Source organism: Cladophialophora psammophila (assembly GCF_000585535.1).
Source record: "Cladophialophora psammophila CBS 110553 chromosome Unknown aczJe-supercont1.7, whole genome shotgun sequence".
NCBI classification, from domain to species: Eukaryota; Fungi; Ascomycota; class Eurotiomycetes; order Chaetothyriales; family Herpotrichiellaceae; genus Cladophialophora; species Cladophialophora psammophila.
The window spans coordinates 200,848-223,991 of record NW_006912928.1 but is presented as its reverse complement, the minus strand read 5'-3'; the positions used below and the strand labels follow the sequence as shown (position 1 = coordinate 223,991).

General features: G+C 52.0%; 8 protein-coding genes across 8 annotated transcripts; 4 read left to right on the top strand and 4 right to left on the bottom strand.

Moving 5' to 3' along the window:
• Window positions 1-86: 86 nt before the first annotated feature.
• A1O5_05084 (uncharacterized protein) lies at window positions 87-1,077 on the top strand (the record flags this gene model as incomplete). Its single annotated transcript, XM_007745687.1, has 2 exons — window positions 87-144; window positions 341-1,077. 2 exons carry the CDS (start codon window positions 87-89, stop codon window positions 1,075-1,077), a joined length of 795 nt encoding a protein of 264 aa, XP_007743877.1.
• Window positions 1,078-1,731: 654 nt separating this feature from the next.
• A1O5_05083 (uncharacterized protein) lies at window positions 1,732-5,245 on the bottom strand (the record flags this gene model as incomplete). The annotated part of the gene is made up of 3 exons (XM_007745686.1): window positions 1,732-1,877; window positions 2,031-5,115; window positions 5,171-5,245. 3 exons carry the CDS (start codon window positions 5,243-5,245, stop codon window positions 1,732-1,734), a joined length of 3,306 nt encoding a protein of 1,101 aa, XP_007743876.1.
• An 828-nt stretch (window positions 5,246-6,073) lies between these two features.
• On the top strand, window positions 6,074-8,376 carry A1O5_05082 (acetyltransferase; the record flags this gene model as incomplete). Its single annotated transcript, XM_007745685.1, has 2 exons — window positions 6,074-6,164; window positions 6,218-8,376. 2 exons carry the CDS (start codon window positions 6,074-6,076, stop codon window positions 8,374-8,376), a joined length of 2,250 nt encoding a protein of 749 aa, XP_007743875.1.
• A 690-nt stretch (window positions 8,377-9,066) lies between these two features.
• On the bottom strand, window positions 9,067-10,450 carry A1O5_05081 (uncharacterized protein; the record flags this gene model as incomplete). The annotated part of the gene is made up of 2 exons (XM_007745684.1): window positions 9,067-9,969; window positions 10,058-10,450. 2 exons carry the CDS (start codon window positions 10,448-10,450, stop codon window positions 9,067-9,069), a joined length of 1,296 nt encoding a protein of 431 aa, XP_007743874.1.
• A 1,298-nt stretch (window positions 10,451-11,748) lies between these two features.
• A1O5_05080 (uncharacterized protein) lies at window positions 11,749-12,302 on the top strand (the record flags this gene model as incomplete). The annotated part of the gene is made up of 2 exons (XM_007745683.1): window positions 11,749-11,999; window positions 12,074-12,302. 2 exons carry the CDS (start codon window positions 11,749-11,751, stop codon window positions 12,300-12,302), a joined length of 480 nt encoding a protein of 159 aa, XP_007743873.1.
• A 1,056-nt stretch (window positions 12,303-13,358) lies between these two features.
• Window positions 13,359-17,222, bottom strand: A1O5_05079 (uncharacterized protein; the record flags this gene model as incomplete). Its single annotated transcript, XM_007745682.1, has 2 exons — window positions 13,359-17,019; window positions 17,098-17,222. The coding sequence occupies 2 exons, from the start codon at window positions 17,220-17,222 to the stop codon at window positions 13,359-13,361; spliced, it is 3,786 nt and encodes a 1,261-aa protein (XP_007743872.1).
• A 2,208-nt stretch (window positions 17,223-19,430) lies between these two features.
• A1O5_05078 (uncharacterized protein) lies at window positions 19,431-19,920 on the top strand (the record flags this gene model as incomplete). Its single annotated transcript, XM_007745681.1, has 2 exons — window positions 19,431-19,511; window positions 19,582-19,920. 2 exons carry the CDS (start codon window positions 19,431-19,433, stop codon window positions 19,918-19,920), a joined length of 420 nt encoding a protein of 139 aa, XP_007743871.1.
• Window positions 19,921-20,409: 489 nt separating this feature from the next.
• A1O5_05077 (uncharacterized protein) lies at window positions 20,410-22,195 on the bottom strand (the record flags this gene model as incomplete). The annotated part of the gene is made up of 2 exons (XM_007745680.1): window positions 20,410-21,788; window positions 22,003-22,195. The coding sequence occupies 2 exons, from the start codon at window positions 22,193-22,195 to the stop codon at window positions 20,410-20,412; spliced, it is 1,572 nt and encodes a 523-aa protein (XP_007743870.1).
• Between the last annotated feature and the right edge of the window lie 949 nt (window positions 22,196-23,144).

Below are 23,144 nucleotides of genomic sequence, written 5' to 3'. Positions count from 1 at the left end.
GAGCATGCAGCTGAACCTCTGACTACTGCTTCTTTCATAGTCACATAGATCAATTTCCCACGTCAGGAACTTCGATGAGGATGGCCATGGCCCAGCACGCCGAGGCGGCGACCATTCCTTCGGTCAAGGATCTTGCAAGTAGCGGTATGTTGACCCCTTTTCCAAGTGTTGATATGCATCTTTTTTTATTTGAATCAAACGCTGTCAACCTCATCATCGCTGGAAGCATTGAGGAAGGAGTAGGTGTTCTAGAATAGAGCCTGCTAAATCGCGGCTTCTTGCGACATAGCATAGTGGTTTCTGACTTGGTTGATCCTCGTCCGCTGACTCTCAGACGTAGAAGCATCTGTCCGACGTGCATGTCTCAATACCATCATGACTTACCTGAATGATCAGAGCGCCTCGTCGCCATTAACGCTAACCGAATGCCTTCAAATCTGGCGCGGCTTCTACGTTGGGCTTTACATGCATGACAGCAGGTATGCGCTCTCGGTCCAAAGTCTCGTTGCCGAACTTGCTGGAACGCTCAGAATCATGAACGAAAAAGACCGCGAGTCCACCGCAGATGAATTAGACAGTCAAAGCAAATCATGGTTAGATACATGGACGGCAGCATTTTGGGAAACGGTATGCAGAGAATGGTCTTCGATTGATCAGTGGCGCATGAACAAAGTCCTCTTGCTTGTGCGTTTCATTGTGCGGGAACTGTTCAACCTCACGCTCGGCTTGGTAAGCACGGGGGAACCGGCATCACAACATCGAATTGCGAGGCAACTCCAGATCCTGGAAATCTGGCCCCTTAGTCCCCGCGAGCGCAAGGTCCCCGATGGAATGAGGCTACATGTCCTAGACATCTGGGTTGAAGAGCTTGCCGGTCAACTGAGCGCGGCTCAAAAGGTCGTTGACGAGTCTGGGCAGAGTGATGGCGAAGAGAAGAAAGTGGCCCTCCTGGCTACTGCGAAAGCTTTCATGGCTCCTCTTGACAAGCTGAGCAAAGAAGCACTCAGTAAGGGAGTGAAGCTCAGGGCGAAGGAGGCTATCAAATTAGCCGAGGAGAAAATCCTCGGGATGAGCTAAGGGGGACATTCTTATCTTTTTCTTCGCCCCAGACTCTCCCCTGCATACACGAAGCACTCTTCTACGATGACCGCCTTGGATTGGACAGGGATGTTGCGTCGAGATTCTGCAGTCTTCGAGTATCTCTGCGTGATCAATTGGCCTGCAGACAGCGTCGCCCGCCAACAATTTTGTCAGCTGCAGTGTTCCTTTCCCTTCTCGAACAACGGCTGCCTGCAAAATGATGTCCCGACTATCAAGAAAGTTTCGAAAGGGGTGGGAGCGCAAATGACACGGTCCAGAACCTCCGGGCCTAAAATTCAGAAAGTGGTACATGGCAAATGTCTCCCCGTCACGGAGAATGGAGGCCGTGGGAGGCGATTGCGAACCGAGTCATTCCCATTCTCATCCCCAGCATCAACCCGACAGTCGTCAAAAAGAAAGGGCTAGCTGCTTGGTGGTTATGCCAGGACAGACAGAATGGCAACTGTACAACAACCAACACCTTTTCCGCGTTAAGAATATAAAGGTAGCAGATTCAAATATCTGGGGGCAAATTATGCGATTGAATCAACAGACAGAAAAGAAGCTCGCAAACTCCACGCCTGCCAAATGATGCAAAGATAATAAAAAAAAAAAAACAACTGATCCTTGCAAACAATATTGAACCAGCTCTCAGCTGGAAAATACAGCCGGCTGCCACCAATTCCCACTTGCCTTGCTGTCTTCCTTTTTGCCTTCCTCCTGCTCGTGATCGTCGCTCGCGTTCTTCTTGGCTCCGTCTTCGGTTGCTTCAGCGCTCCCGGCCGAAGTGGTAGAATCTATCAAGTACAGAATCACAGAAATCAGTACCGAATCCCAAATATACTCGAGGTTGAGATGGAAAATAGGCTGAATCAGAAATTGTAGTCGTATTACAATGTGGAAATGCCATCAACCAGCCTCACTCATAGAATCACGGAAAAAAGACATACCATGTCCCTTCTCACTTTCTCCTTCGTTGCCAACTCCAATCTCTGGTAACTGTGGTGCCCCCGCGGACATTGACTCGACAAAATCATCTCTCACCACCGCAGGGGCCGGCTCTGTCGAATTCGCTCTTTTAGGCGACGGTACGTCCTCCTCTTTCGCGTTCTGTAATGCCGTCTCCTCTTCTTGCGAGGTATCGTGCTCTGAGTCTTGCTGTATTGCGCCGTTCGTCTCAGCTGGAGGCCCTGTTGCCGCTGCCGCCGCCTCCTCGGCCCGTTTCCTCTCCAGTTCAGCCGCTCTAGCCTGTTGTCGTTCCCAGTTCTCCTTCCTCGCCAGCTCGTCTTTCAGCTTCCTCCTACGTTCCACTTCATCCATGCCGCCTGTCTTCTTCAACTTCCCCTCTTCAACAAACTTTTCGACCTCCCGTTGGAATTCGCCAACCTTTCGACTCTCCAGCTCTCGTTGACGGACTTTCTCCGCTCGCTCTATTGCTTCAAGGCGACTTTCATGATTCGGTTGTAAAGCTCGAACTTCATCTAGCATACCACTTTTGGCTTCGCGGGGATCAACATCCGTATCAAAGGCAAGATTCCTTGAGGGATGGCGACCACTACTGGCGCTCTGCAAATTCTGCTGCTTTGTGGCTTCCTCCACGAGCTTAAAGACATTTGTGATGTCCTCAAGATCGCCGTCGAGATCATTCATCAACTCATCTTGCTGTGTCAGATCGTCTCTTTCCGTCATGACGACTTGCAGTTCTTGTTCCCATATCTTAGTCCAGATGGGCTTCTCACGCTTGACAAATTCTTTGACCTTCCCCAGTTGCTTGGCGGTTGCGCTGATCTCCTTGCTGATATCCTCAAGTTGTCGAGGAAGGGGCCTGACTCCTCTGGCCACAACATCTTTGCGCAGCTCTTCGACAATATCTGAAAGATCATCAACACGATTGACAAGTGCTTCAGAGTCGTCAGAGAGTTGTTTCTTGCCCTCGTTGATATGTGCCCGACCGGCGTCCCCTTTGTATGTTGCATTGGCGGCCTCTGCAGCAACAGCCTTGACGTTGGCCGCCTTGGCTTTAATGTCGCTCATGGCTGCAGTAAAGTCTGAAGACATTGTCGAATATGTCTGGCGCAACACTGCAATCTCCCGACGAAGGTTCTGGATTTCTTGCAGAGTAGACTCGGAAGATGGCGGAGCTGTGAATGTACCAGAAGCCAATGTCGGGGTCCGCGCTGGATGCTGTGCAGGCATCGCAGACATCCTTGCCATCTCCTTTGAGGTTTCGAGCTGTCGGTCCGAAAATCGCTGCATCATTGTACTCTGGCCTTCTAGCAATGACCGCACTCCCTCCAAAGCCTTTTGAAGACCGCTCATGCCTTCATCAATATGCTTTTTGACTTCATCTAGAGCTTCAACATTGAGCACGAGGACGCTTCGATCCTTAACATCCGAAAGGTCTTCCAGTTCATGCCTGACGCCAGAGACCGGATCTTGCACATAAATTTCGGGGAGGTCTACTCCGTTATGTTGAGTGTTCCACGCAAATTTCTCAATGAAAGCAAGCTGCAACCTAGCAATAGTGAGTTCTTCGTAGCCGTCCGCGAGAACGAATTTCTTGATTTTGCTTCTATACTGCAAGAAAAGAGTCAATTCTTTGCCTTGCAGAGGTGATGAGTCTGTTAGAACTTGCGATTGCGGTGGCGTAAGGTTCTCTCGTGGTCTTCGCTGAACGGTCTCAGGCGTCTTGACTGGTTCTGTATCTACAGACGCTTTGTGTTCGGAAGGTGCTGGCGCGACTTGTGAGTCGAGGGATATTGTTGCCTGCAACTCTTCCGGGGGCGGACTGAGAGGGCCATTGACAGTTGCTCCCATCAGCACATTATCTCCGCTGCCAGAATCGGATTTTGGGGCCGGCAGATACTCGTCTGGGGTCTTTACGGTCGGGCTGTCGAAGTTGATGGATTCGTCGGGTCGTTTCATTGAAGGCACTTCCTGCAAAGTCAGAACTGGGGTCTCCTCTCTCTCCTCTGAAATGCGTTGCGGTGCTTTGACAGTCCCACTCCTGCTGGGCGACACATCCCCTTGACGTAGAGACTTCGCTCTTGATTGTTGGTAGGAACTCCGTGATCGAACAGCAGTCAAAGACTCGCGCACCTCCTTTCCCCTGTTTGGGATAGGAGAATTTTGAGCGGCAGGAATGACCGGGACACCATTAGGTGAAGCACCAAGATGCTTCTGGATTTGGTAGGCTGAGAATCTTCTTGAGGCTCGCCTTTCCAAATCTCCGCCACGCTGTAATCTAGTGAGGGCATCTGCTTGCTTCGGCGGTGGCGGGGGAGGATGTGGGAAATTGATCTGAGGAACGGTAGGAGACCGGTCAACGTCCTGATAGACTGGCAGACTGGGTGGGTTTTGAGGAGTGCTTGAAGATATTGTCGAGCCTGAATCCGACTGAGGTAGTTGGGGAGCAACATCCCGTCGCATCGAGTGTCTATTTATAGATGATCGGTTTGGCGGTTGCGTGGCCGGAGTGTTTGCCGCAACCCAAGGCTGATCGGCTGTTGCACCGCTTTGGGGAGGTGTTTGAGCACGCATACTCGAAGTGGCGCTGGGTACATCGTCGAGCATGTGCGTCAAGCCAGTCTCATTGCTTCCTGTTGTAGATACGCTAGGTTGTCTGCCTGGAGTAGTAGGTGGTCTCGGTTGCGATGTCGTTGAGGCGTCCTTGGTGGTCCGCCCTCGTAGTCGACTTTGCTTCCTCTTGAGGCCATGTAGAAGATTGATAATGATGTCGCGGATACGAGGTAGATAGTTGTCAAGGGCTTGAGGAGAAGCCGGTTGGCTCAGGGTGTCCTCGAGGATATTCCGCAAGAGATCAGGGACAGGGCCGAGGTCGGAAGTTTCGACACCTATTGAATTGAAGGCGCGGCAGGCCAGATTGAACTCGTATCCCAGTCGAACATAGACATCCGAAACCTCCTCTTCCTGCGCCTGCCCACGCGACCACTGCGTCAATGTCTCGAGAAGTTGTTTCGTGGCGACGAGTAGATGGGTGACGCTCTTCTCTATTTGCGATATCTGCTTGTCGGGCTGGAGATTGCTCGAGTCAGAGCAGACACCCGTAGTTAGACAAAGAGACACTCACATTGGCGCTTCTCTGCGAACGGCCTGAGCCAGAAGACGATCTTGGCTGAGAGGCGGAGCTCGTTGTGGGATTCATGGTCGGAGGTTGGGTCTGGGAATACATTGAATCCGGGAAATCCTGTTGTCGACGCTGAGACTGCGAAGGCCGTTGGGCTCCTGCTACGGCTGATGACTGCATCGTGTCGTTATTGGACAGGTGTTGATTCCCAGACGACGGACATGGTTGTGAGGAAAGCAAGGGTGTCACTTCATTTGAAGCGATTACATGACGCAGTGGAAGAGAAAATGGGCCCGCTGGGAGTAAAGGGGAAACGACGAAGGTTGTGACGGATGGAGACAGAGATGGGCGTGTTGGAGTCTTGGAGAGAGATCAGCCTTGGTTCCTTTTCCCTTTCCCTTTTGGTGCCCGAAACGGCGATGGCAGATGCAGCCTTTTTGGGAGGGGGGGAAGCAAGAGAAGGGGCAAGGAATCCACGTTGCGCCAAGCCACAAAAGCAGCGTCACACACTCTCAAACTAGGACGACCAAGACGAAGTGTCTCACAATCATATTAATAGGTCCCTGGCAAGGCTGAACCGAGTACAGAATATGGTGACAACGCCAAGCCTGACGAGGCTGTCAATTCCGAGCCGCAGTCGACTGCAGACTTGACTTTGAGCAGGGAATATCGACTCCACAATATCCGCCCTTCATCAAGTGGTCTCGGTGCCTTGTCGCTGTTGCAGAGCGGTGGACTATAGCGTAACTCCCTTCTCTTTGAACATGGTTTAACCTTGGACACTCTTTGAAAATCCTGATTCTACATTACCGTACCCTGTACAGCGTCAAGCCTCAGCACACTTTCGCCCGTTCTGGATCATCCTGCCATACCTAGTAACTAAGCCAGCCTACTCTGACGTCCAACATGGCGCAATCACAACCGCAACTGAGCCACAAAGATGCGGCCTTGTTCAGGCAAGTTGTGCGCAACTTTGAAAATAAACAATACAAAAAGGGTGCGGGTCTCGTGCTCTACTGTCCTGAAAACACAAAGCTCACTCCCATACAGGTCTCAAGGCAGCCGAACAAATCCTACGGAAAACTCCCAACCATGCAGACACGCAAGCCATGAAGGCCCTGATCATGAGCCATCAAGGCCACACCGAAGAAGCATTTGCCCTGGCCAAAATCGCGCTCAACAACAACATGAAGTCGCATGTCTGCTGGCACGTGTACGGCTTATTGTACCGCGGCGTGAAGAACTATGAGGAGGCTATCAAGGCATACAGGTTCGCGCTGCGGTTAGAACCCGACTCCGCGCCCATACAGAGAGATTTGGCACATCTTCAGGTTCAAATGCGAGATTATGAAGGCTACATCCAGAGCCGGAAAAATATGCTGCAGCAGAAACCGGGGTTCCGGCAAAACTGGACAGCTCTAGCCATCGCCCACCACCTAGCGGGAAATTACGAGGATGCAGAGAATGTCCTCACCACCTATGAGGAGACGCTCAAGGCGAAACCGACCAGGTCAGACATTGAGCATTGGGAAGCCGTGCTCTACAAGAATTACGTCATTGCAGAGTCGGGCGAACTCGAGAAGGCGCTAGATCACCTGGAGGCCGTGGGCAAGAAGAGCCCCGATGTCCTTGCAGTGATGGAAATGAGGGCAGATTATCTGGCCAGGTTGGGCCGAAAAGCCGAAGCCGAGAGAGCATACGCCGCGTTGCTCGAGCGTAACCCGGATGACTCTGCATACTATGATGGATATATCGCTGCCAGAGGGCTAACTGATGGCCCCGTTTCGGAGATCAACAAGGCATATCAGGAGCTGGCAGAGAGACACCCCAAAGCTGACCTTCCCCGTCGGAGACCATTGGATGTTCTATCGGGGGAAGAGTTCAAACAAGCAGCAGACCAGTACCTCCAGAGGATGCTACGAAAAGGAGTTCCTTCGACCTTTGCAAATATCAAACACCTTTACACCAACGGATCGAAGAGAGACACTATTCAGGGGTTGGTGGAGGGTTATGTTTCCGGACATCTACAACCACAGACCAACGGAGCCAAAGAAAATGGGGATACAGAAGAAACACGCTTCAGATCCTCGGCTCTCTACTTCCTCGCCCAGCACTATAACTACAAATTAAGTCGCGACCTCGACAAAGCTCTCGATTACGCCGACAAATGTATAGCCCTAGACCCCCAATCTGTTGACTTCCAATCAGTTAAAGCTCGTACGTACAAGCACAAAGGGGAGCTGACGAAAGGTGCCGAGATCATGGACCACGCCCGCTCACTCGACGAGAAAGACCGTGCAATCAACACCAAATGCGCCAAGTACCAACTTCGCTGCGATCAAAATGACAAAGCCCTCGAGACCGCAAGTAAATTCACACAGAACCGCACAGGAGGGCCATTGGGGGATCTCGTCGACATGCAATGTATCTGGTATCTCGCGGAAGACGGGCAGTCCTACTTGCGCCAACGGAAACTCGGCCTTGCGTTGAAACGATTTCACCAGATCCTCGGTATCTTTGACCTCTGGCAAGAAGATCAATTTGACTTCCACAACTTCTCGCTTCGCAAGGGCATGATACGGGCGTATATCGACATGCTGCGGTGGGAGGATCGACTGAGAGAGCACCCCTTCTTTTCCAAGATGGCCGTCTCCGCAGTGAAAGCGTATCTGTTGCTGTTTGACAACCCTGACTTGGTACACGGGCCAATTATGGATACTGTGAATGGTATAAACAAGACGGGAGAAATGAGCGCCGCGGACCGCAAAAAGGCACTCAAGAAGGCCAAAAGGGAACAAGAGAAAATGGAAAAGGCCGACGCAGAGAAGAAGGCCGCGCTAAAGGCGAGCAAACCCACGCCCAAAGCTGACGAAGGGGAAACCAAGAAGGAAGATCCCGACCCTTTTGGTAAGACTCTTGTCGAGACGAAGGAGCCTTTGAAGGACGCGATGAAATTTCTGGGTCCGCTGTTGGAGTTTTGTCCTGATGTTATGGAGGCGCAGGAGGCTGGATTTGAGGTTCACCTCAGAAGAAAGAAGTATCTGCTTGCGTTGAAGTGTCTGCTGGAGCTGAAGAGCCTGGGTGCCAAGGAAAGCGAGGTTCAAGAGTTGGGAGAGAGATTGGGAAAAGCACTCGAAGAGAATGAGAAAGATGTGCCAGACAAGGTGCGCGAGATTGTCAGGGCCGAAACAGCGAAGCTGGCCCAGTGACAAACAACGGCATCGAACGCCCAGAGACATGATGATGTGACGGGAGAAGGTTCGTTTCCGGTCTACACCCTCAGCGATTGAAGACAACAAACTCTATCTTGTGGCCGTGTCAAATCCCCAAGAGACGATGAGACTTATTTTCGGAAAAGTTGCACAAAAGTTTCTTGCGCCATGTCCATTGCTGATACAGAGATCTCTGCGCAAAATGAATCAACGAGATCAGGGAAACCCAACTTGGCATTCGCATTTACCCCTTCTCTATTGCCTTGTCCTTGTCTGGGTTCCTGTTCTTGTCCCTGCAGTGCGTGGTGCTGAACAAGGATATAGCTATACCTATGTGTAGATGATTACGGGCTGGTGTAGTACAAGAGGCAGACAACGAGAGCTCGCGTCCCTGTCACTCACGGGCGAGATGTTCCAAAAATCCCAGTTTCTCTGATCCGAAGCTGAATGGAGTAGTAATGCATATACTCGATTCACGACGTCCCTTTCGTTACTGTAGTTCATCCTCGCAAATAAAAGTAGGTGTATTTTATATCGTATACTGCATGCTCCTTTCTAGCTAAATATATATGTACAATACAAAGCCGCCGGCTCATAGATGCATACAAGATTTGGACGCGTGTCGCCCGACCCCTGGGCTTTGCTTTGACAACTCAGACATGTTGTTTCGTGCCAAAGAATAAACAACTAATAAGGATCCCACTCCAACCTCCGTTCCAAAAGATACGACTCCACGGGGAGACCCCTCCAGACCGCTGATCCGTTGACGATTTTAAAAAACTCGGGCTCAAAGCTCACCTGGGCCCAGCCATAGATGACTTTGCGCCAGTAGCACACCTCCGCCGCCGGCGTGAGATACTGCTCACGGAACGTCTTCACGCTGTTCGCAGCAATGCGCTCGGCTTCCTTGTCGCGAGCCCGCAGCCATGTAATCTTTGGCTCCAAATCCTCATAGCTGCGCTCGACTTCAAGGTAGTTTTGTTCGGGCCCACTGGACCGCATGAGTGGGTGGTGATGCTGGATCCAGTCCATCTTGTGCGCGACCACGACCGACTTGCAGGCTTGGAGATATTTCAGGCGCCCGGAGTACGAGTTACCCTCGGTATGTGCGAGGTACCTGTACTGGCAGTGTTCGGCCATGGATTTCAGGTCGTGGGTCATGGACTCCTTGTCATGCCAATTCAGAGCCTTGACATCCGCCCAGGGTTTGTCGGTGGTGACTTGAATCAGTCTCTCGCGTAGTTCTAGTCCCATAGTGGCGCCACGCCAAAGAAGTTTGCCCCTTTTCTTGCCCCAACTCCATCCCTCGACTTGTTCCGTCAGGGCGGCTTTCATCTGGACTTCGCGCATTGAGCCGACCTTCGTCTCGGGCCAGGACCAGTAGCCGAAATCTGGGATAAGCCAGATGTGTGTGTCTTCTGCACGGCGGGCATAACCCCATAAAGGAACGGAGGGGATGCGGTCGTCTGTGTTAAATGCGAATTCAATGTTGGGAAGGGGCTCGGGAGAGGTGAGAATAGCGCGGTGTAAGGCATGAAGGGTGGCAATCTCGCGCGAGTATATGCCTCCTGCAGTCGCAATAACGTAGAGCTATACCAGCAGAAGCAGTTAGCAACCGAAACACAGTGGCAGTTGAGAGGACGCCATTGAGACGTTCCCCAAAGTGGTGGTTGCATACCTGTTGGTTGTAGATCATGGCGCGGACATAACCATTCTGCTTTCGCATCGCATCGATCTCTTCAAACGTGATGGGATTGTGCATCCTCTCGTTCACCGGTCGGTTGACTTCCTCAAACAGACCTGGAAAGGCCTGCTCACATTGCTGCGAGTCCAGCATCAAGTTTTCTGCGTCCCTCTGGTAGTTCCATGTCCCGTCGAACCCGCTCTTCCGGCCATAGGCACCGTAGTCGCTGTGGATCAACGGGACCGCAGATCCACGGGCTGATCTATACCATGCGAATAAGGCAAAGGTGCAAAAGACGGAGAGCAGCAGGAGGGGGGTGCGGCGGTTGAATGTTGCCAAAAGTGGTTCAATGGCGTGGTCGTACAAGCTCCTCCTGGAGAAGGGCATTTGATTCATCGGAGCCAGTATCGGAGACTGCCTTCTCTCATGTTTAGGCGAGACGACGCATGGAATGTAGAAGAAGATGAATGAGACAGCGACAGCACACGGCAACAGCAACTGTATTGCCTTGGATGTACCGGATCCCTTGTACCAGAGCGACCAAATCCGCAGCTGCGACGCTGCTAACCGAGAGCCAAAGCTGCCCACGCAGATCCGGGGCCCCAGAGGCGAAGTTTGTCTTCATTCCCTGTTGCCCTCATCACGCTATTCTTCCTGCAACATCGCCATAGGTACGAGGTATACACTGTTGATATGAGCCATACGAGGATCTAGCTATCGTACAGAGATGCTGGAACCATACGAAGCCGATCAAGCAGTTCCACTACGAGGGACGTGCTCCAGCTGAGGCCCCGAACCCATCGTGCTAGTGCCGTCTGCTCGCGAGTCAATCTATATATGGTCCCTTGTCCTCTGTTGAGCATACCTTGCCCACTCGGTCAGCTCCATCCTGCATTCCAAGGGATGCCGTGTTGAGGTCGCGGGTGAGGTCGACGTTTCCCGCTTCTCCGAGTAGTCATCACGGTGACTATAGGCCCGTTGAAGTAACCAAGTGGTTCAGAAGGACGTCAGACCAAGGTTCCGTTCTCTTCTCCTCTCGGCTCAGCCTTGTCCATTAAACATCTTGGAAAGATACAGAGCGCTTCTAGTTGGCATTGATTCGGCATCGCAGTTCCTTCTTATTGGCAACAGTGGACATGGATCTTCGATGGATATACCCAGTACATACCTACATCACAACCAGGTTACACAGCATGGTTGTTGATGACGACGATGCGCATCTCCATCATTCATACATAACACATTCAAACATCCAGCCAACCGGCTGCTTCAAAAGGGCTTGAAAGGGGTTTCGTCATAGCTGAGGCCGCGGCGCACATGCGCCTGTATGCCTTCTTATCAGGGTATTTGCTCCCTCTGCGCCCCTTACGCTTCCTTCTTTTCGTGTGTTCTACGTCCTTGTTTAGCATTTGCTTACCTTTTCTTGTCTTGTCTCATTAGATCTTTGGTTTCGATAAACCTCTGCCAGATTTGGACTCATCGACCTTGTTGTGCTGGACTGGGCCGTGGATCCAAAGCAAACATGGATCCCCCACCTACTCGGATGTTTGAGCCCGACCAATGTGACGAGCTCGCTAAGCCATCCATACCCCAATTCGTCGTTTCCTGGTATGCTTCGTCTGTCTGTTGGTCGACAAGGACAGGAGGTGAAAGCATGTACTAATCCTATATCGCCCAGCTCCTTGATGGGCTGGCTGCTCATCTGCTACATTCCACAATGGGGCCGGATCATCTCGCGCAGATCCGCAGAGGGCTTGTCGACATACTATATCCTTCTCGGCTCTCTATCAGGCGTGTGTGCCGTGGGCAATATCATGATGCTCCCCTCTAGCGCAATTGACATCGGTTGCTGCAGGACCAACACGCGCTTCGCCTGCATCAGTAGCCTTCTCGGAATGCTCCAGGTCATCTTTGGCATTGCATGCTTCTGGATCGTGTAAGCTTTCTGCACCTGCAAAGCACTTCTTAATCGCCTACTCTATTGTGGGATCATGCTGAAAACTCCTCTAGCCTTTTCATGTACGTCTATTACTCGGAGGAAGAGGCCGATGCAGAATTGCACGGGCGTCGACCATCATTGTCGGGACCCGACCGTACATTCCGGCGAGCAAAGCGGGCATGGAGAGTCCTCATCGCCGCATGCAGCTTCGCATTTGCCGTCCTCTTGGTGTCAGCCATTATCTTGCACCGCTTCCCCTGCTATGCACAGGCGTGGGTTACAGTCTTTGCGTGCATCTAATGGATTCCCCAGGTCCGGACGACATGGCACCTGGGACATCTTGGAAGTCTGAGTCCAGTGTCTCTCTGTTTAATGGCTCCTGTAGGTCTTCTTCACTGCCGTTGGTTGCTGTGTTGCGCCCTGGAGGCTGACAGCTCGACACCACCGGCCAGTACACTTGGATATTTGGAATCAACTTGATGCTCCGAGTCGACGTGGCAGGCTGGAGTGCGTGGATCGTTTACGTGCTCGTAGGGACAATGCAGATCATCTTGATCGGCATGGCCATCTGTTTCACGGTTAGGGACCGGAGGCTGGCCAAACTGGGAAAACAACATTGTGCTACTCCGGCACATTTCGAAGGCTGGAATACTTGGACTCGCTCTCACACCTCATCGATCGTCTCATACCACCTAGCGCCAGATGAACGGAGCCCGCTACTTCACGAGCAGCCCTCAACAAGGTGACAAACCATTCCCTAGATTGCTGGAGCCATTGCCATCTTGACTTTGAACGACAGAAGTTCGATCACATCGCCTGACTTCCAAGTTTTAGCAAGCACGGCAACTCACTAACGAGAGACCGAACGGCTGCTTGTCTAGGCCCGAGAAATAACAGTCGTCTCTCGTCTGATTTAGTCAAAATTAATCCCGGCAGGACCAGGATAGATTATGGCTGGCACAATAATTTCACACGATCCTTTAGTGTAATAGATGACAATGTCGGCGACAAGGCTCACTGTATGGCTCGTTCCCATCCTTCGCATTTGATCGATTGCCGTCGCGAGGAGCCATCTTTTGCACTCTTTGTTCTCCTTCTGTGGATCAGCTTCGTCATGAAATCCATAATTGCAAGACTGAAGCGGACTCGGGCGGCTTGACTGCTGACGCTTACTAGTCCTAAACATCGTGGTGGACTGGCTGGGGTTTGTGCACGAGGAACTCTTGATCTCCGGCCGCTTTCCTCCTGGGCCGGGATTGTGTCATCATCGCCAAGGGCTCTCTTACTGAATCTAACCCAGGACGAGTGCCTTCGAAACGCTTGTTGTCGGCGGCAAGGGGGTTCAAAGGTATTCGCTTATCCCGCCGAATGCTCTCTCTTCCCTCTGAGTCGGTTGCGCTGCCTGTTCACGCTTGACAGTAGATGTCTCATTTCCCGAACCTGCTTGTGTTGAGGATCCTGCAGGCGTTCTCGCCCCTTTATCACCTCTTTGGCCAGGGAAGCCGCCAGATATAACTTCCCCTCTCGCTTGGAAATGTAAGCAACTTCAGCCATGCAGCCGAGGGTCTGAGGATGCAATTCCCCCATTGATTGGCGACAGCGCTTCAGCACTTCTTTGCTCAGTGCGTCTGCTTCCGCCCTTCGGTTGGACTTCCGGTACGTCGAAGCTATGCTAGACATAGTAGTCAGAGTCGAATGGTCGTTCGGGCCAAATATCCGTTCTTTGATCTTCAGCGTGTCTTTATCCCACTTCTCCGCGAGGGCATATTTGCCTGAACTGCGATAGGTAGCTGCAAGGTTTCCCATGGCCGTCAAAGTATGGGGATCTTCTTCCCCCAGGATGCCGATTCGCAATGCAAGGACTTCCTTTTCAATACGTTCGGCATCCTCCCACCGCTTTTGCTGCCGCCATGTTGAGCCCAAATTGGCCATGCTGCGGATGGTGTCAGGATGATGCGCACCAAGGACCCGTTTTCTCTTATTCAACACATCCAGGGCAAGCTCCTCAGCGAGTGCAAGCCTGCCTAAATAGCGAGATGTTGAGGCGAGGCGCGCCAGGGATGAGAGAAAGACTGGATCATCCTCTCCCAAAGCCGATCTCTGACCTTCCACTACACATTGAAGAAGTTCCTCTGCCTTTTCTGGAGAGCCCATGCTTTTGTAGGACGCCGCTAAGTTGGCCATGCTGCTCAACGTGTCCGGATGATTGGCGCCAAGAACCGTCCTTCTTGCCTCCATGACTGCCTGATCAAACTCCAGGGCTTCTTTCCACCGATGTTGTCTTCGTTTCACCGAAGCGATGTTGGAAAAGGCAGTGAGTACAGTGGGATGACTTGGAGGCAATGTTTCAGTGTAACCACGGAGTGCTTTCTGGCCATAGTCCAGTGATTTTTCCAGTTGACTGCAGCGTTCCAGGGCGATTGACAACTCTGTGTAAGCCTGAAGAAGGTTGTGGTGAAAAGGCTCCAGTGTCTTCTCTCTATGCTCCACAACGATTTTGAAATTTATAGCCGCGTCACGATATTTGCCCTCTAGAAAAAGGCACTGTCCCACCAAGAAAGTGAGCTCAAAGCAATTTTCCATGTCAGCAATGTGAACCGAGTGTAGAAGTCGAGACGCATGTGGAAGGTACAAAGACCAGGCAGATCTGTTGGTGTGGTCGGGTTTGGGAAAGGTCTCCAGCATGCGATTGAGCGCCCTAGGCGCCCATGTTTTTAAAGCTGACTTTTCTTGCAGCCAGCTGCGACACGCCAGGTGGACGAGGTTATGCATATCGTAGGTTGTACCGCTACCGGAATCTGAATGCCTTCGCGTCAAGAAAGAGTAGCCGGTTAGCAGTCCTATGGCGTCTATCGTGTGCTTCCGTGAGGCACCTTCTGGTAAAAGCCGCTCGGGAATGTTCTTGGAATCGATGCATGCAATCATTGTCAGGCATTCCTGGGCCAAGGGGCTTCGGCGCGCAATGTTTTCAAAAGTGATTCTCCAGGTTGAAATTATGGAGTTTTTCGCGCCCGGGGCCCGCACTTCGTCCTGGAAATCTTCATCCAAAAGTTCAAACACAGTTTCTTCTTTGTCATCTAACAAACTCACATAGTCTGAAACGTCGATTCTGTTGAGGTTGATGTATGCGGTAGCTTGCACAATCGCTAAAGGAAGACAATTAAGACGTTCCACGAGTGAACAGGCGAGGGTTCTGTCCAGACCAGATGGGAGAGGCTCAAGCAAGGTTTCCAGTAGCGTGAGAGCGCCCTCCTTATCCAGGCACGGGATTTCAATAGTGTGGTTGCGACTAAAATTGAGAGCCACTTTTCTATCGCGAGTGGTGATGAGAGTACAGCCATAAGAGCTTCGCGGAACAAAGGAGTTGAGTGACTTGGAACGGGTGATTCCCTCGTCGCCAAAGAACAACCCGAAGTCATCCACATTGTCGATAATTAGAAGCCACCGACCAAAGCTCTCTTGACTCAGACGCTGCCTTACCAATTGCTTCAGATCGCTTTGCAGCTCTGCCATGGAAGAGATCTCTAGTTGACGACCGATTTCCGCGTAGCCATTGTCGAAATTCATCGCGTCCGAAGCCTGGACCCAAAAGATGGAAACATCGGGCGACTTTTCCCGGAGAGAATACGCAAACTCTAGGGCGAGATTGCTTTTGCCGACACCCCCCAAGCCAAGCAAAGATATGGACGAGCAATCGGGGTTGGTGTACATGGCCTCCAGGGCGGCAAGCTCGTTGGTTCTCCCTGCAAAACTGATCTTGCGTCGCAGTGGCACACACCAAATTGTGGATTGATGGGCAAGACCTTCAGAGGATGGAGCTTCAGATCGGTGGGAGCCCATCATTGGATCAGGCGAGCCGAGAAAGGACCACGGATCATAGCCATGACCGTGGTATTCCGTTGCTTGTGCCGTCCAAAACCTCTCGAGGAAAGCTCTTGCACAGCATGCGGCGGTGGCAGAGGCATAGTGGTGCCAAACGTCGTTCTTGTGGCTATCAGCGTAGTCGGCAACGCCCTTTATCACAAGACAGGGAAAATGATCAATCAATCCTGCGCCCTCCATCTCGAAAGCGATGATACCTTCCTTTTCTGCAATGGCATCACGGTGAGTGCCTGACTTCATAACCCTGTCTCCTGATCCCATGGTTCCAACATGGATGGAGGGCACTCTTTTGCCATCAGACGACAGGATTGGAGCTGGACGGGGCACCAAGTGCTCGTCTTCGCAACCAAGTCTGGGACACGATAAGCCGTGCGCTGCTGAACAAACCCTGCCAGCCCCACTGTTGCAAGTATTGCAAGTATTATTCCAATGTTTGTGCAGGTAAGCCGGCTCGAAAAGCCGATCGAATTCTGTGCCAGGGTATGCCACCTTTGAACGACGAGTCTGAAGATCACTTAGTAGATCATAGAGCCTCTTTTGCAAAAGTTCTCGGTGATACTCGGTTTCCAATTGGTTCAGGGCAGTCCGAAGATCCAACGAGGCGCTGGTTGTTGAGGGCTTCCGTTCGAATGCTTCTGGATATTGCTTGCCAGAGTCGTACTGAACAATCGACTGACTCATCACCACATCACCCAGGCGAACATCTTCTGAGCCGTCAGAGCCGCCAGGGACACCTCCACAGATACCAACCAGCAAAGCAAGCTGGATGTTGCGAAAGCTGCTACTGAGGTACGCCGCCACGCCCGCTGCATTGACTTTTCCAGCACCAGGCATGTGGACCACCACAACAGGGTGTTCCCCAACGAAGCAGATAGTGTATGCAATCCTATCGCGGGCGGTCTTGGTGAATTGTCTCTTATCATCCCCCGGTTTGTCAAAGACAGCGAAAACCTCATCCGCCTCCTTCGGCAGGGCACATATTATGGCAATCTTGACATCTTGACGGTCGTCGAATGTAGGCAGAGAATGCCACAGTCCGTCCGGGGTGTTAAACGAAGTTGTTCGGGAGTGGAAGTAATGTTGTGCAAGCGGCCATTGGCCTGTTTCGGAGGTCCGTGAGCTGGAAGTTCGACTGCTGCATGTGGGGTTTTCGTCAGTAACGTCAGTAACGAGACCTGGAGAGGCCAAAAGGCTTCAGTGCGGGCAAATGCACCTTGTACTAGACGCCTGGCTGAAATTAGTCCCATAGCTGTTCCCGTTATTATGGCGGCTGTTGGGTCGGCCTGCCCGGTTCTCGTGGCTCCCGTCTCTGTGGAAATGTACAACTCGCGGAAGCATGGCGCGAGGACAACATTGCCACAAATCTCCTGCTCAGTCGCTGGTCGAGCTCTGTAATGTCGTGAAAGCGTCTGTGTCTCTGTCATGAATGGTAGAAAATGGGGGAGGTGCGAGATAGCATAGACGGAATGCCTACATAGGACAGTCTTGGACAGTGCATATGCGCGATACCGCGAGAGGCCGAGGCTGATGTGGCTCATCAGGCTGAGCACCAGGCTGAGCACCAGGCTAAGCCCCATTTGGCCCCATCAGTCAATCAAGCTTGAAACTTCCCCTGAAGTTCCAGTCTGTAACTGGCAACGCTCCTTGCTGTCCAATGGCTTGGGTGCCCAAGGTGCAATCAGATCCGTACTCTAACTCTATGCTTACATTTTGCATCAAATTTGTCACACAGGAAATGGGCAGGAATGGGTTACATATGTCTCCAGGCAATACTCAATAGAGGAGTCCCCCGTTATTCGATCTCCCGGCTTCGGTGGCAACTCCGCGGATTTTCTGCAACTCGTCAAATGATTTAGGGAAATCAGTTAATCCCATCTCCTCAAGGTCCTCTAAGCGAACACACTTTGGTCACGGCCTTTCCCAGAGATATCTCATCTAGACCTCACCAATCACGTCGGGAAGTGCCTTGGGAACGAAAGGGATCAACAAAACAGCCGCTCATTTGGTGAAGTGTCGACGAGCAGACCTTCGCTTTTCCTTAAGAGATGCTCGTCTCGAAGCTCGTCATGGTGGTTCAGTCTACATTCGAAAATGCTTCGACTCCGTCGTTGGCTGCAGCCCCTCTGGCAACCGGCCCGTCTTACCCAGATCCGAACTTTGCATCATTATATTGCCTGGACATCTATGTTTTCTGCCGTTCCCTAGGGCTTTGCCTCCAGCCGGAAGTTCAAAAGAACGCTTCTCCAAACACGTATCCGCCGCCACCTGCACAGAACGCCAGGCTGGTATGTCCTGGGCTCCATGTTGAGGTGCTCGGCACATCCGACAGCCCAATACTGCTTCGAAAGCTCTGAGTCGCGTCCGGATCTATAGCAAGGCTAGGCATCATCGGGCAGGAAGGCCGAGAGGCAGAAGCAGGAACTCGTGAACGTCCCATGGTTGGCAAGGGGTGCAGTTCTTCTGCCGCAAAGTCATTGCCGCAGTTAGGCTTCGTCCGAACCATCAAACGGATTCAACAGCCCGCAGCTTGACAAATCCTTCTGAAACCCGAGCTGAGGTTTGAAAAACGTTGGATCCAGCTGGAAGTTGAAGCCCGAATCTTTTTCTCACCTCGTGGTTCATATTTGAGGTCTATTCTCATATAATACGAATCATCATGTAGGTAAGCAACGAACATCCTCTGAGAAACACGTTCCATCCAGAGTAATCTCACCTAGATGCCAAGCTAATGTCGAGAAGCTCTTTGTATAGAAGATGCTTCGACCGTGCGGTGGAAGAGGAGTCAGCTTCTTGGCCTGAACAAGTTTCTTATGTCGTGCCACGCGCCAAGCATCACACTCGCCTCCCCGCCTCGGTCTTGTGCTCCCACCTACGACTGACAATATACCTGATACGAGGTATACTGCTTTCGACAGCAAAACTTACCATCGATCTAGACTGATATTTCTCGGGACTGTAATGCTGGCCACCTACTTTTGAGAGATCCACGAACTCACCGCCCCTTGTTTCCAAGAACCCCGAGGAGGTAAGGTGCACTGCTGGCCTTCGAGGCCACCGAAAAAGAATCATTGAGCACAAGACGACGGGGCACGGGGGCCATTTACTGCTATTCTTGCACATGAACCAAGATGCACTTATGTCAGGGCTCCACCGACAGCATCGTTTACGAGAGATCATAGTCCATGGCGACAGACACTGAGATATGGGCGCCACTGTCCTATTCTCAGTGAGCTATGGCAAACATACCCTTCTGATGACTACTCTCCAAGCACGCCCAGCTGATCATCCTGGCTGATCAAATGCGTCAGATTCGGGACGGTAGGTGAGAAAAATCACAGACACGTAGCACGCCACGGCTCTGAAATCAAGGTATATAAAGGCATCCCCTCGACTCTGGAACCCTCTTCTCCTCTTCTTCATGACACAGCAGACACACAAACCACACGAAAACAAATCAGGCAGCTCTCGTTTTGTTTCCCTCCTCTTGACGCCTTAACTCCCTTTTTCAAGAATCAACCCTTCAAAAGCAAGGAATCTTTCACAACAATGCAATTCACAACCATCACTGTGGGCACACTGGCTCTCGCTCTCGGCATCTCTGCTACCGAGCATGGTCTTCGTGCCCGTGTATGCCGCTCCATCCCCTTTTCTGGCATACCCATTGAACGAGCCTTGCTGACATATCTTTGTTTCCCAGCAATCTGCCTCCCTTGTCCGCGTCAACGTCGGTGACATTGTGCTCACAAGTGGCCAGACCCAGACCCTCGGCGTGTCGATCGTGGAAGGCGCCACGTCCGGCAGCGAAGCCTTCGGCTTCAGCACCTCGAGCGCCGTGCTCCGCAACTCGGACATCCAGGCGTCAGGCCTCTTCACCTCGGCCCTGTGCCTCTTCACTTCCACTCGGATTGGCAATGATGCCGACGGGAAGGTAGCTTGTGACCTGGGCACGGTGGTGGGGTCGGGCACCAGCAGCGACGAGGGCTCGACTGTCACATTTGACTCCGATGCAGTGTGCATGTTTTGCCAGTTCGAATAAGAGGGAGACATCGAGGTGGGAGACTCACAGAAGAAGCTGAGAAGTGGCACCAGGGGTTTCCGGAGTCGACAGAAACTGCGTAATTCTTTCGTTTTGTCCTTTGGCATTGAGCGACGGGGAAATGGAGCATAGCAAAGACACGTCGGTCTGCCTCTGTTATCTGTTGCTCCTGCTCTTTCTATGTAGTATTTAGATCTTACTCAATTGAACTCTATCCACTCTTTTATATTCCAGTTTCGCTGGTAGTCCTAATCTGTCCCAGCACTTGAGTACGTGTCGCAAATGTGATCAGAGCCAGCAAAGCCCTGTTGGCAGATAGGGATCGTGAAGCCTGATCCCCGTAACTCCGGATACACAACCTTGTCAGACCTTATATGACAACCTGGAAGTAAAGGCATCATCAAGCTCGCGTTAACATTTACAAGAATTTATTTGTCTCCTTGACCGATTTCCAGAGAGGGCTACGGTGCAGTGGGTCGTTATACATATCTACACAACTTGCCATGCAATCATATTTTTGAGGAGATTCCGCGGCCCCCAAATCTCCCTTTTCATGAACTGTCGGACCTCGACCTCGTCAACATCACGATCGGTTTCATTCCTATTCTCGTCCTGCATTTTCAATCCTCCTGCACCATCTTTCTCCGTCACAGACTGCTTCTCGTCCAGCAGAATCCTCTCTTGCCTTCGCTCTCTTTCCCTCACCAATCTTGCCTTCCACTTCAACTCGCCGACTTTCCATCCTCTGACCACCCATAGGCACAGTCCTGCCCCAATATACATGAAGGCGGTGAAAATCTGGGGCGGGAGGTATATCCAATTCTCGGTGTTCCTGCGTCGAAGCTCCAAAGCAATCGGTTCTGCACACGTCGTGGGTGGAACCATGAGCAGCCACGTTAGCGACAACCCTGCAGGTAAATCCTGAAGGCCGAGCACCTCGGCGCCGACGGGGGCAATGGTCGTCCAGAAAGTCCCTGCTAAAGCACCACCAACAATAGCGAAGAAACACAACAATCCCATTGGCGACGAGACTATTTCGGCGGGGATCCAGAAGGCGAAGCAAAAAACGCCGCACAAGAGACTCAAGAACGTAGCAAGGTTGATCCGGCCCCAGCGATCGGAAGATAGACCGATGAAAGGGCGTCCAAGCATTTGGCCCAAGTTCAAGACGGCGCCGAGGACTGAACCTTGTTTTGCGCTCAGTCCGATTGAACGCGCGTAGGCAGGCAGTGAGAAGAGCAGGATGGTGTAACCGAACATGCTGAACCAGGACCAACCTTGGACGAGCAGAAACTCGGGTCGGGAGAGGATTTTGGTGTCAAATCCCTTATGGCGCGAACCCGTTTGTTTGTTGCGGTCACGAATGAGGTTTGACGCAGTCAAATTGACTGCGAATGAGCAGATTCCTAGGATGCGAAATGCCCAAGGAAGACCCATTGTATCGATGATTCGCTGTGTTACGAGGGAGTACATCAATCCGCCGAGACCTGAACCCGCCGCGGCGATAGAATTGGCCACGCTGCGTTTGTTGGTAAACCACTGCGCTATAATACCAACGGAGCCCACAAACAGAAATCCCATGCCCCAGCCGAAGCAAAACCCCTGGGCCAGGATGATCTGGTATTTCCGGGTGGCGAAGCTAGCGCCAATCAGGGAGAGGGTTTCAAAGAATACGCCCAGGTGAAGGCATACTTTGGAACCGTAGAGGTGAATGATGCGTGTGGCTAGAGGGGCAACGAGCATAGCCTGGGAGATGGAAAGGCCGCCGATAAAAGCGTACGCCAGAGCAGATGTGTTCGGAAAATAGTTGTTGTTGAGATAGTAGGAGAGAAAGACGCCGTATGAGGAGTTGATTCCCCAGGTGTGTCCTGTACGCCAATTTGTTAGTGATTGGTGGCCCAGTCGAGGTGGTTCGAGGCGAGAGAATGCTTCAACCTCGGATTGCGTGATGGTGCTAATCTCCAGATCTCTCGTGCTTGATACTTAGTCGCATACCCCGGGTCTCAAATCGGGCTTGGCCAATACACAGAGAGGTGAGTCGAAACTCGGTCACATGGACCAAAACAAAAAGGCCATCCTTACCATTGATGAAGAAGTTGCAAGCGACGCATACCCAGCCATATCCGCCGTCTGGAGGGGGCTCGTCCAACTTCGGCAGAGTGGAAGGGCTCTCCTCAATGTTGACCGTCCTTTCGGATTCGTTTTCATCGCGGGGACGGATCTCTTGCGGACCGCTGCGAGGCTCAGCAACATCAATGGGTGCGCTATCTGCCATGTTCCCTACTTCTTTGCCCGGAGAGATAGAATGAGAAGGCAGGGACACGGGGAAAGGAAATTCGAAGGCGGATCGGGCGAGGAGTCGTCACTTTTTACGGGTTACCGACAAAATTCTGCACAAGGCACCGAATAGACCTGCCCACCGAGCCATGTCCGGGGGCATTTGCCGGCTATAGGGAGGGGGTTTTGGATCTCGGTCAAAAGCCGTTGGTGTCATGGGTGTGAGATGCGACACTGGCCCTGACTAACAGATTCGGTGACTGGGGGTTTGGTGGGAGGATTCGCATGGACAGAATACTGTACGCCTTTCGAGGCGTTCGGATGTGTACGCAGGACGGAGTTGTCCGTATGGCGAAAGGGATGGAGCCATAGTGGTGCTTATGTAGTGAGGAGGAGTCCCTAGCTAGAGTCACCTGGGAAATCAACAATTGTGCGGAGAGCGAAGCGAGATAGAGGACCTTGTCATGCCGCTTCTTCCGATCAAGTTGAGAGAGAGCAGAAGCTCAAGCTTGTTGTTGTTGATGTTGCTGTTGCAGGCGCAGTTGTGATGCAACCCGATGTGCTGTCGAGGCGCATCCATTGTCACGATGTCGCTGTCATCATTCTTGTATTTGGAGGACGGTAAAACAGACATTTGATCAATTCATTCCCGTGAGAAGGGGAAAAGAGGGGTTGTCGATGTCATGACGGTTGACCTGGCGAGCTGAATGCTTGAGGTGTGAGGGGGTGATACCTGGTGGCCTGGACGCCTTGATGCCCAGCAGGTGGAGATGATGAGTGAGTGGTTGTCGTCTCAACCGCGCAGCCCAAACAAAAAAAAAAGGGCGCTTCGCTGCGCTGTCACCCGCCTGCGCTCGGCTGCGCACAGTTGACAGTTCTCAATCGCACTGACCGTCAGCAGTTCAGGACATTATTATCGCATCATCGATCGAGTACTGACTGGTGAA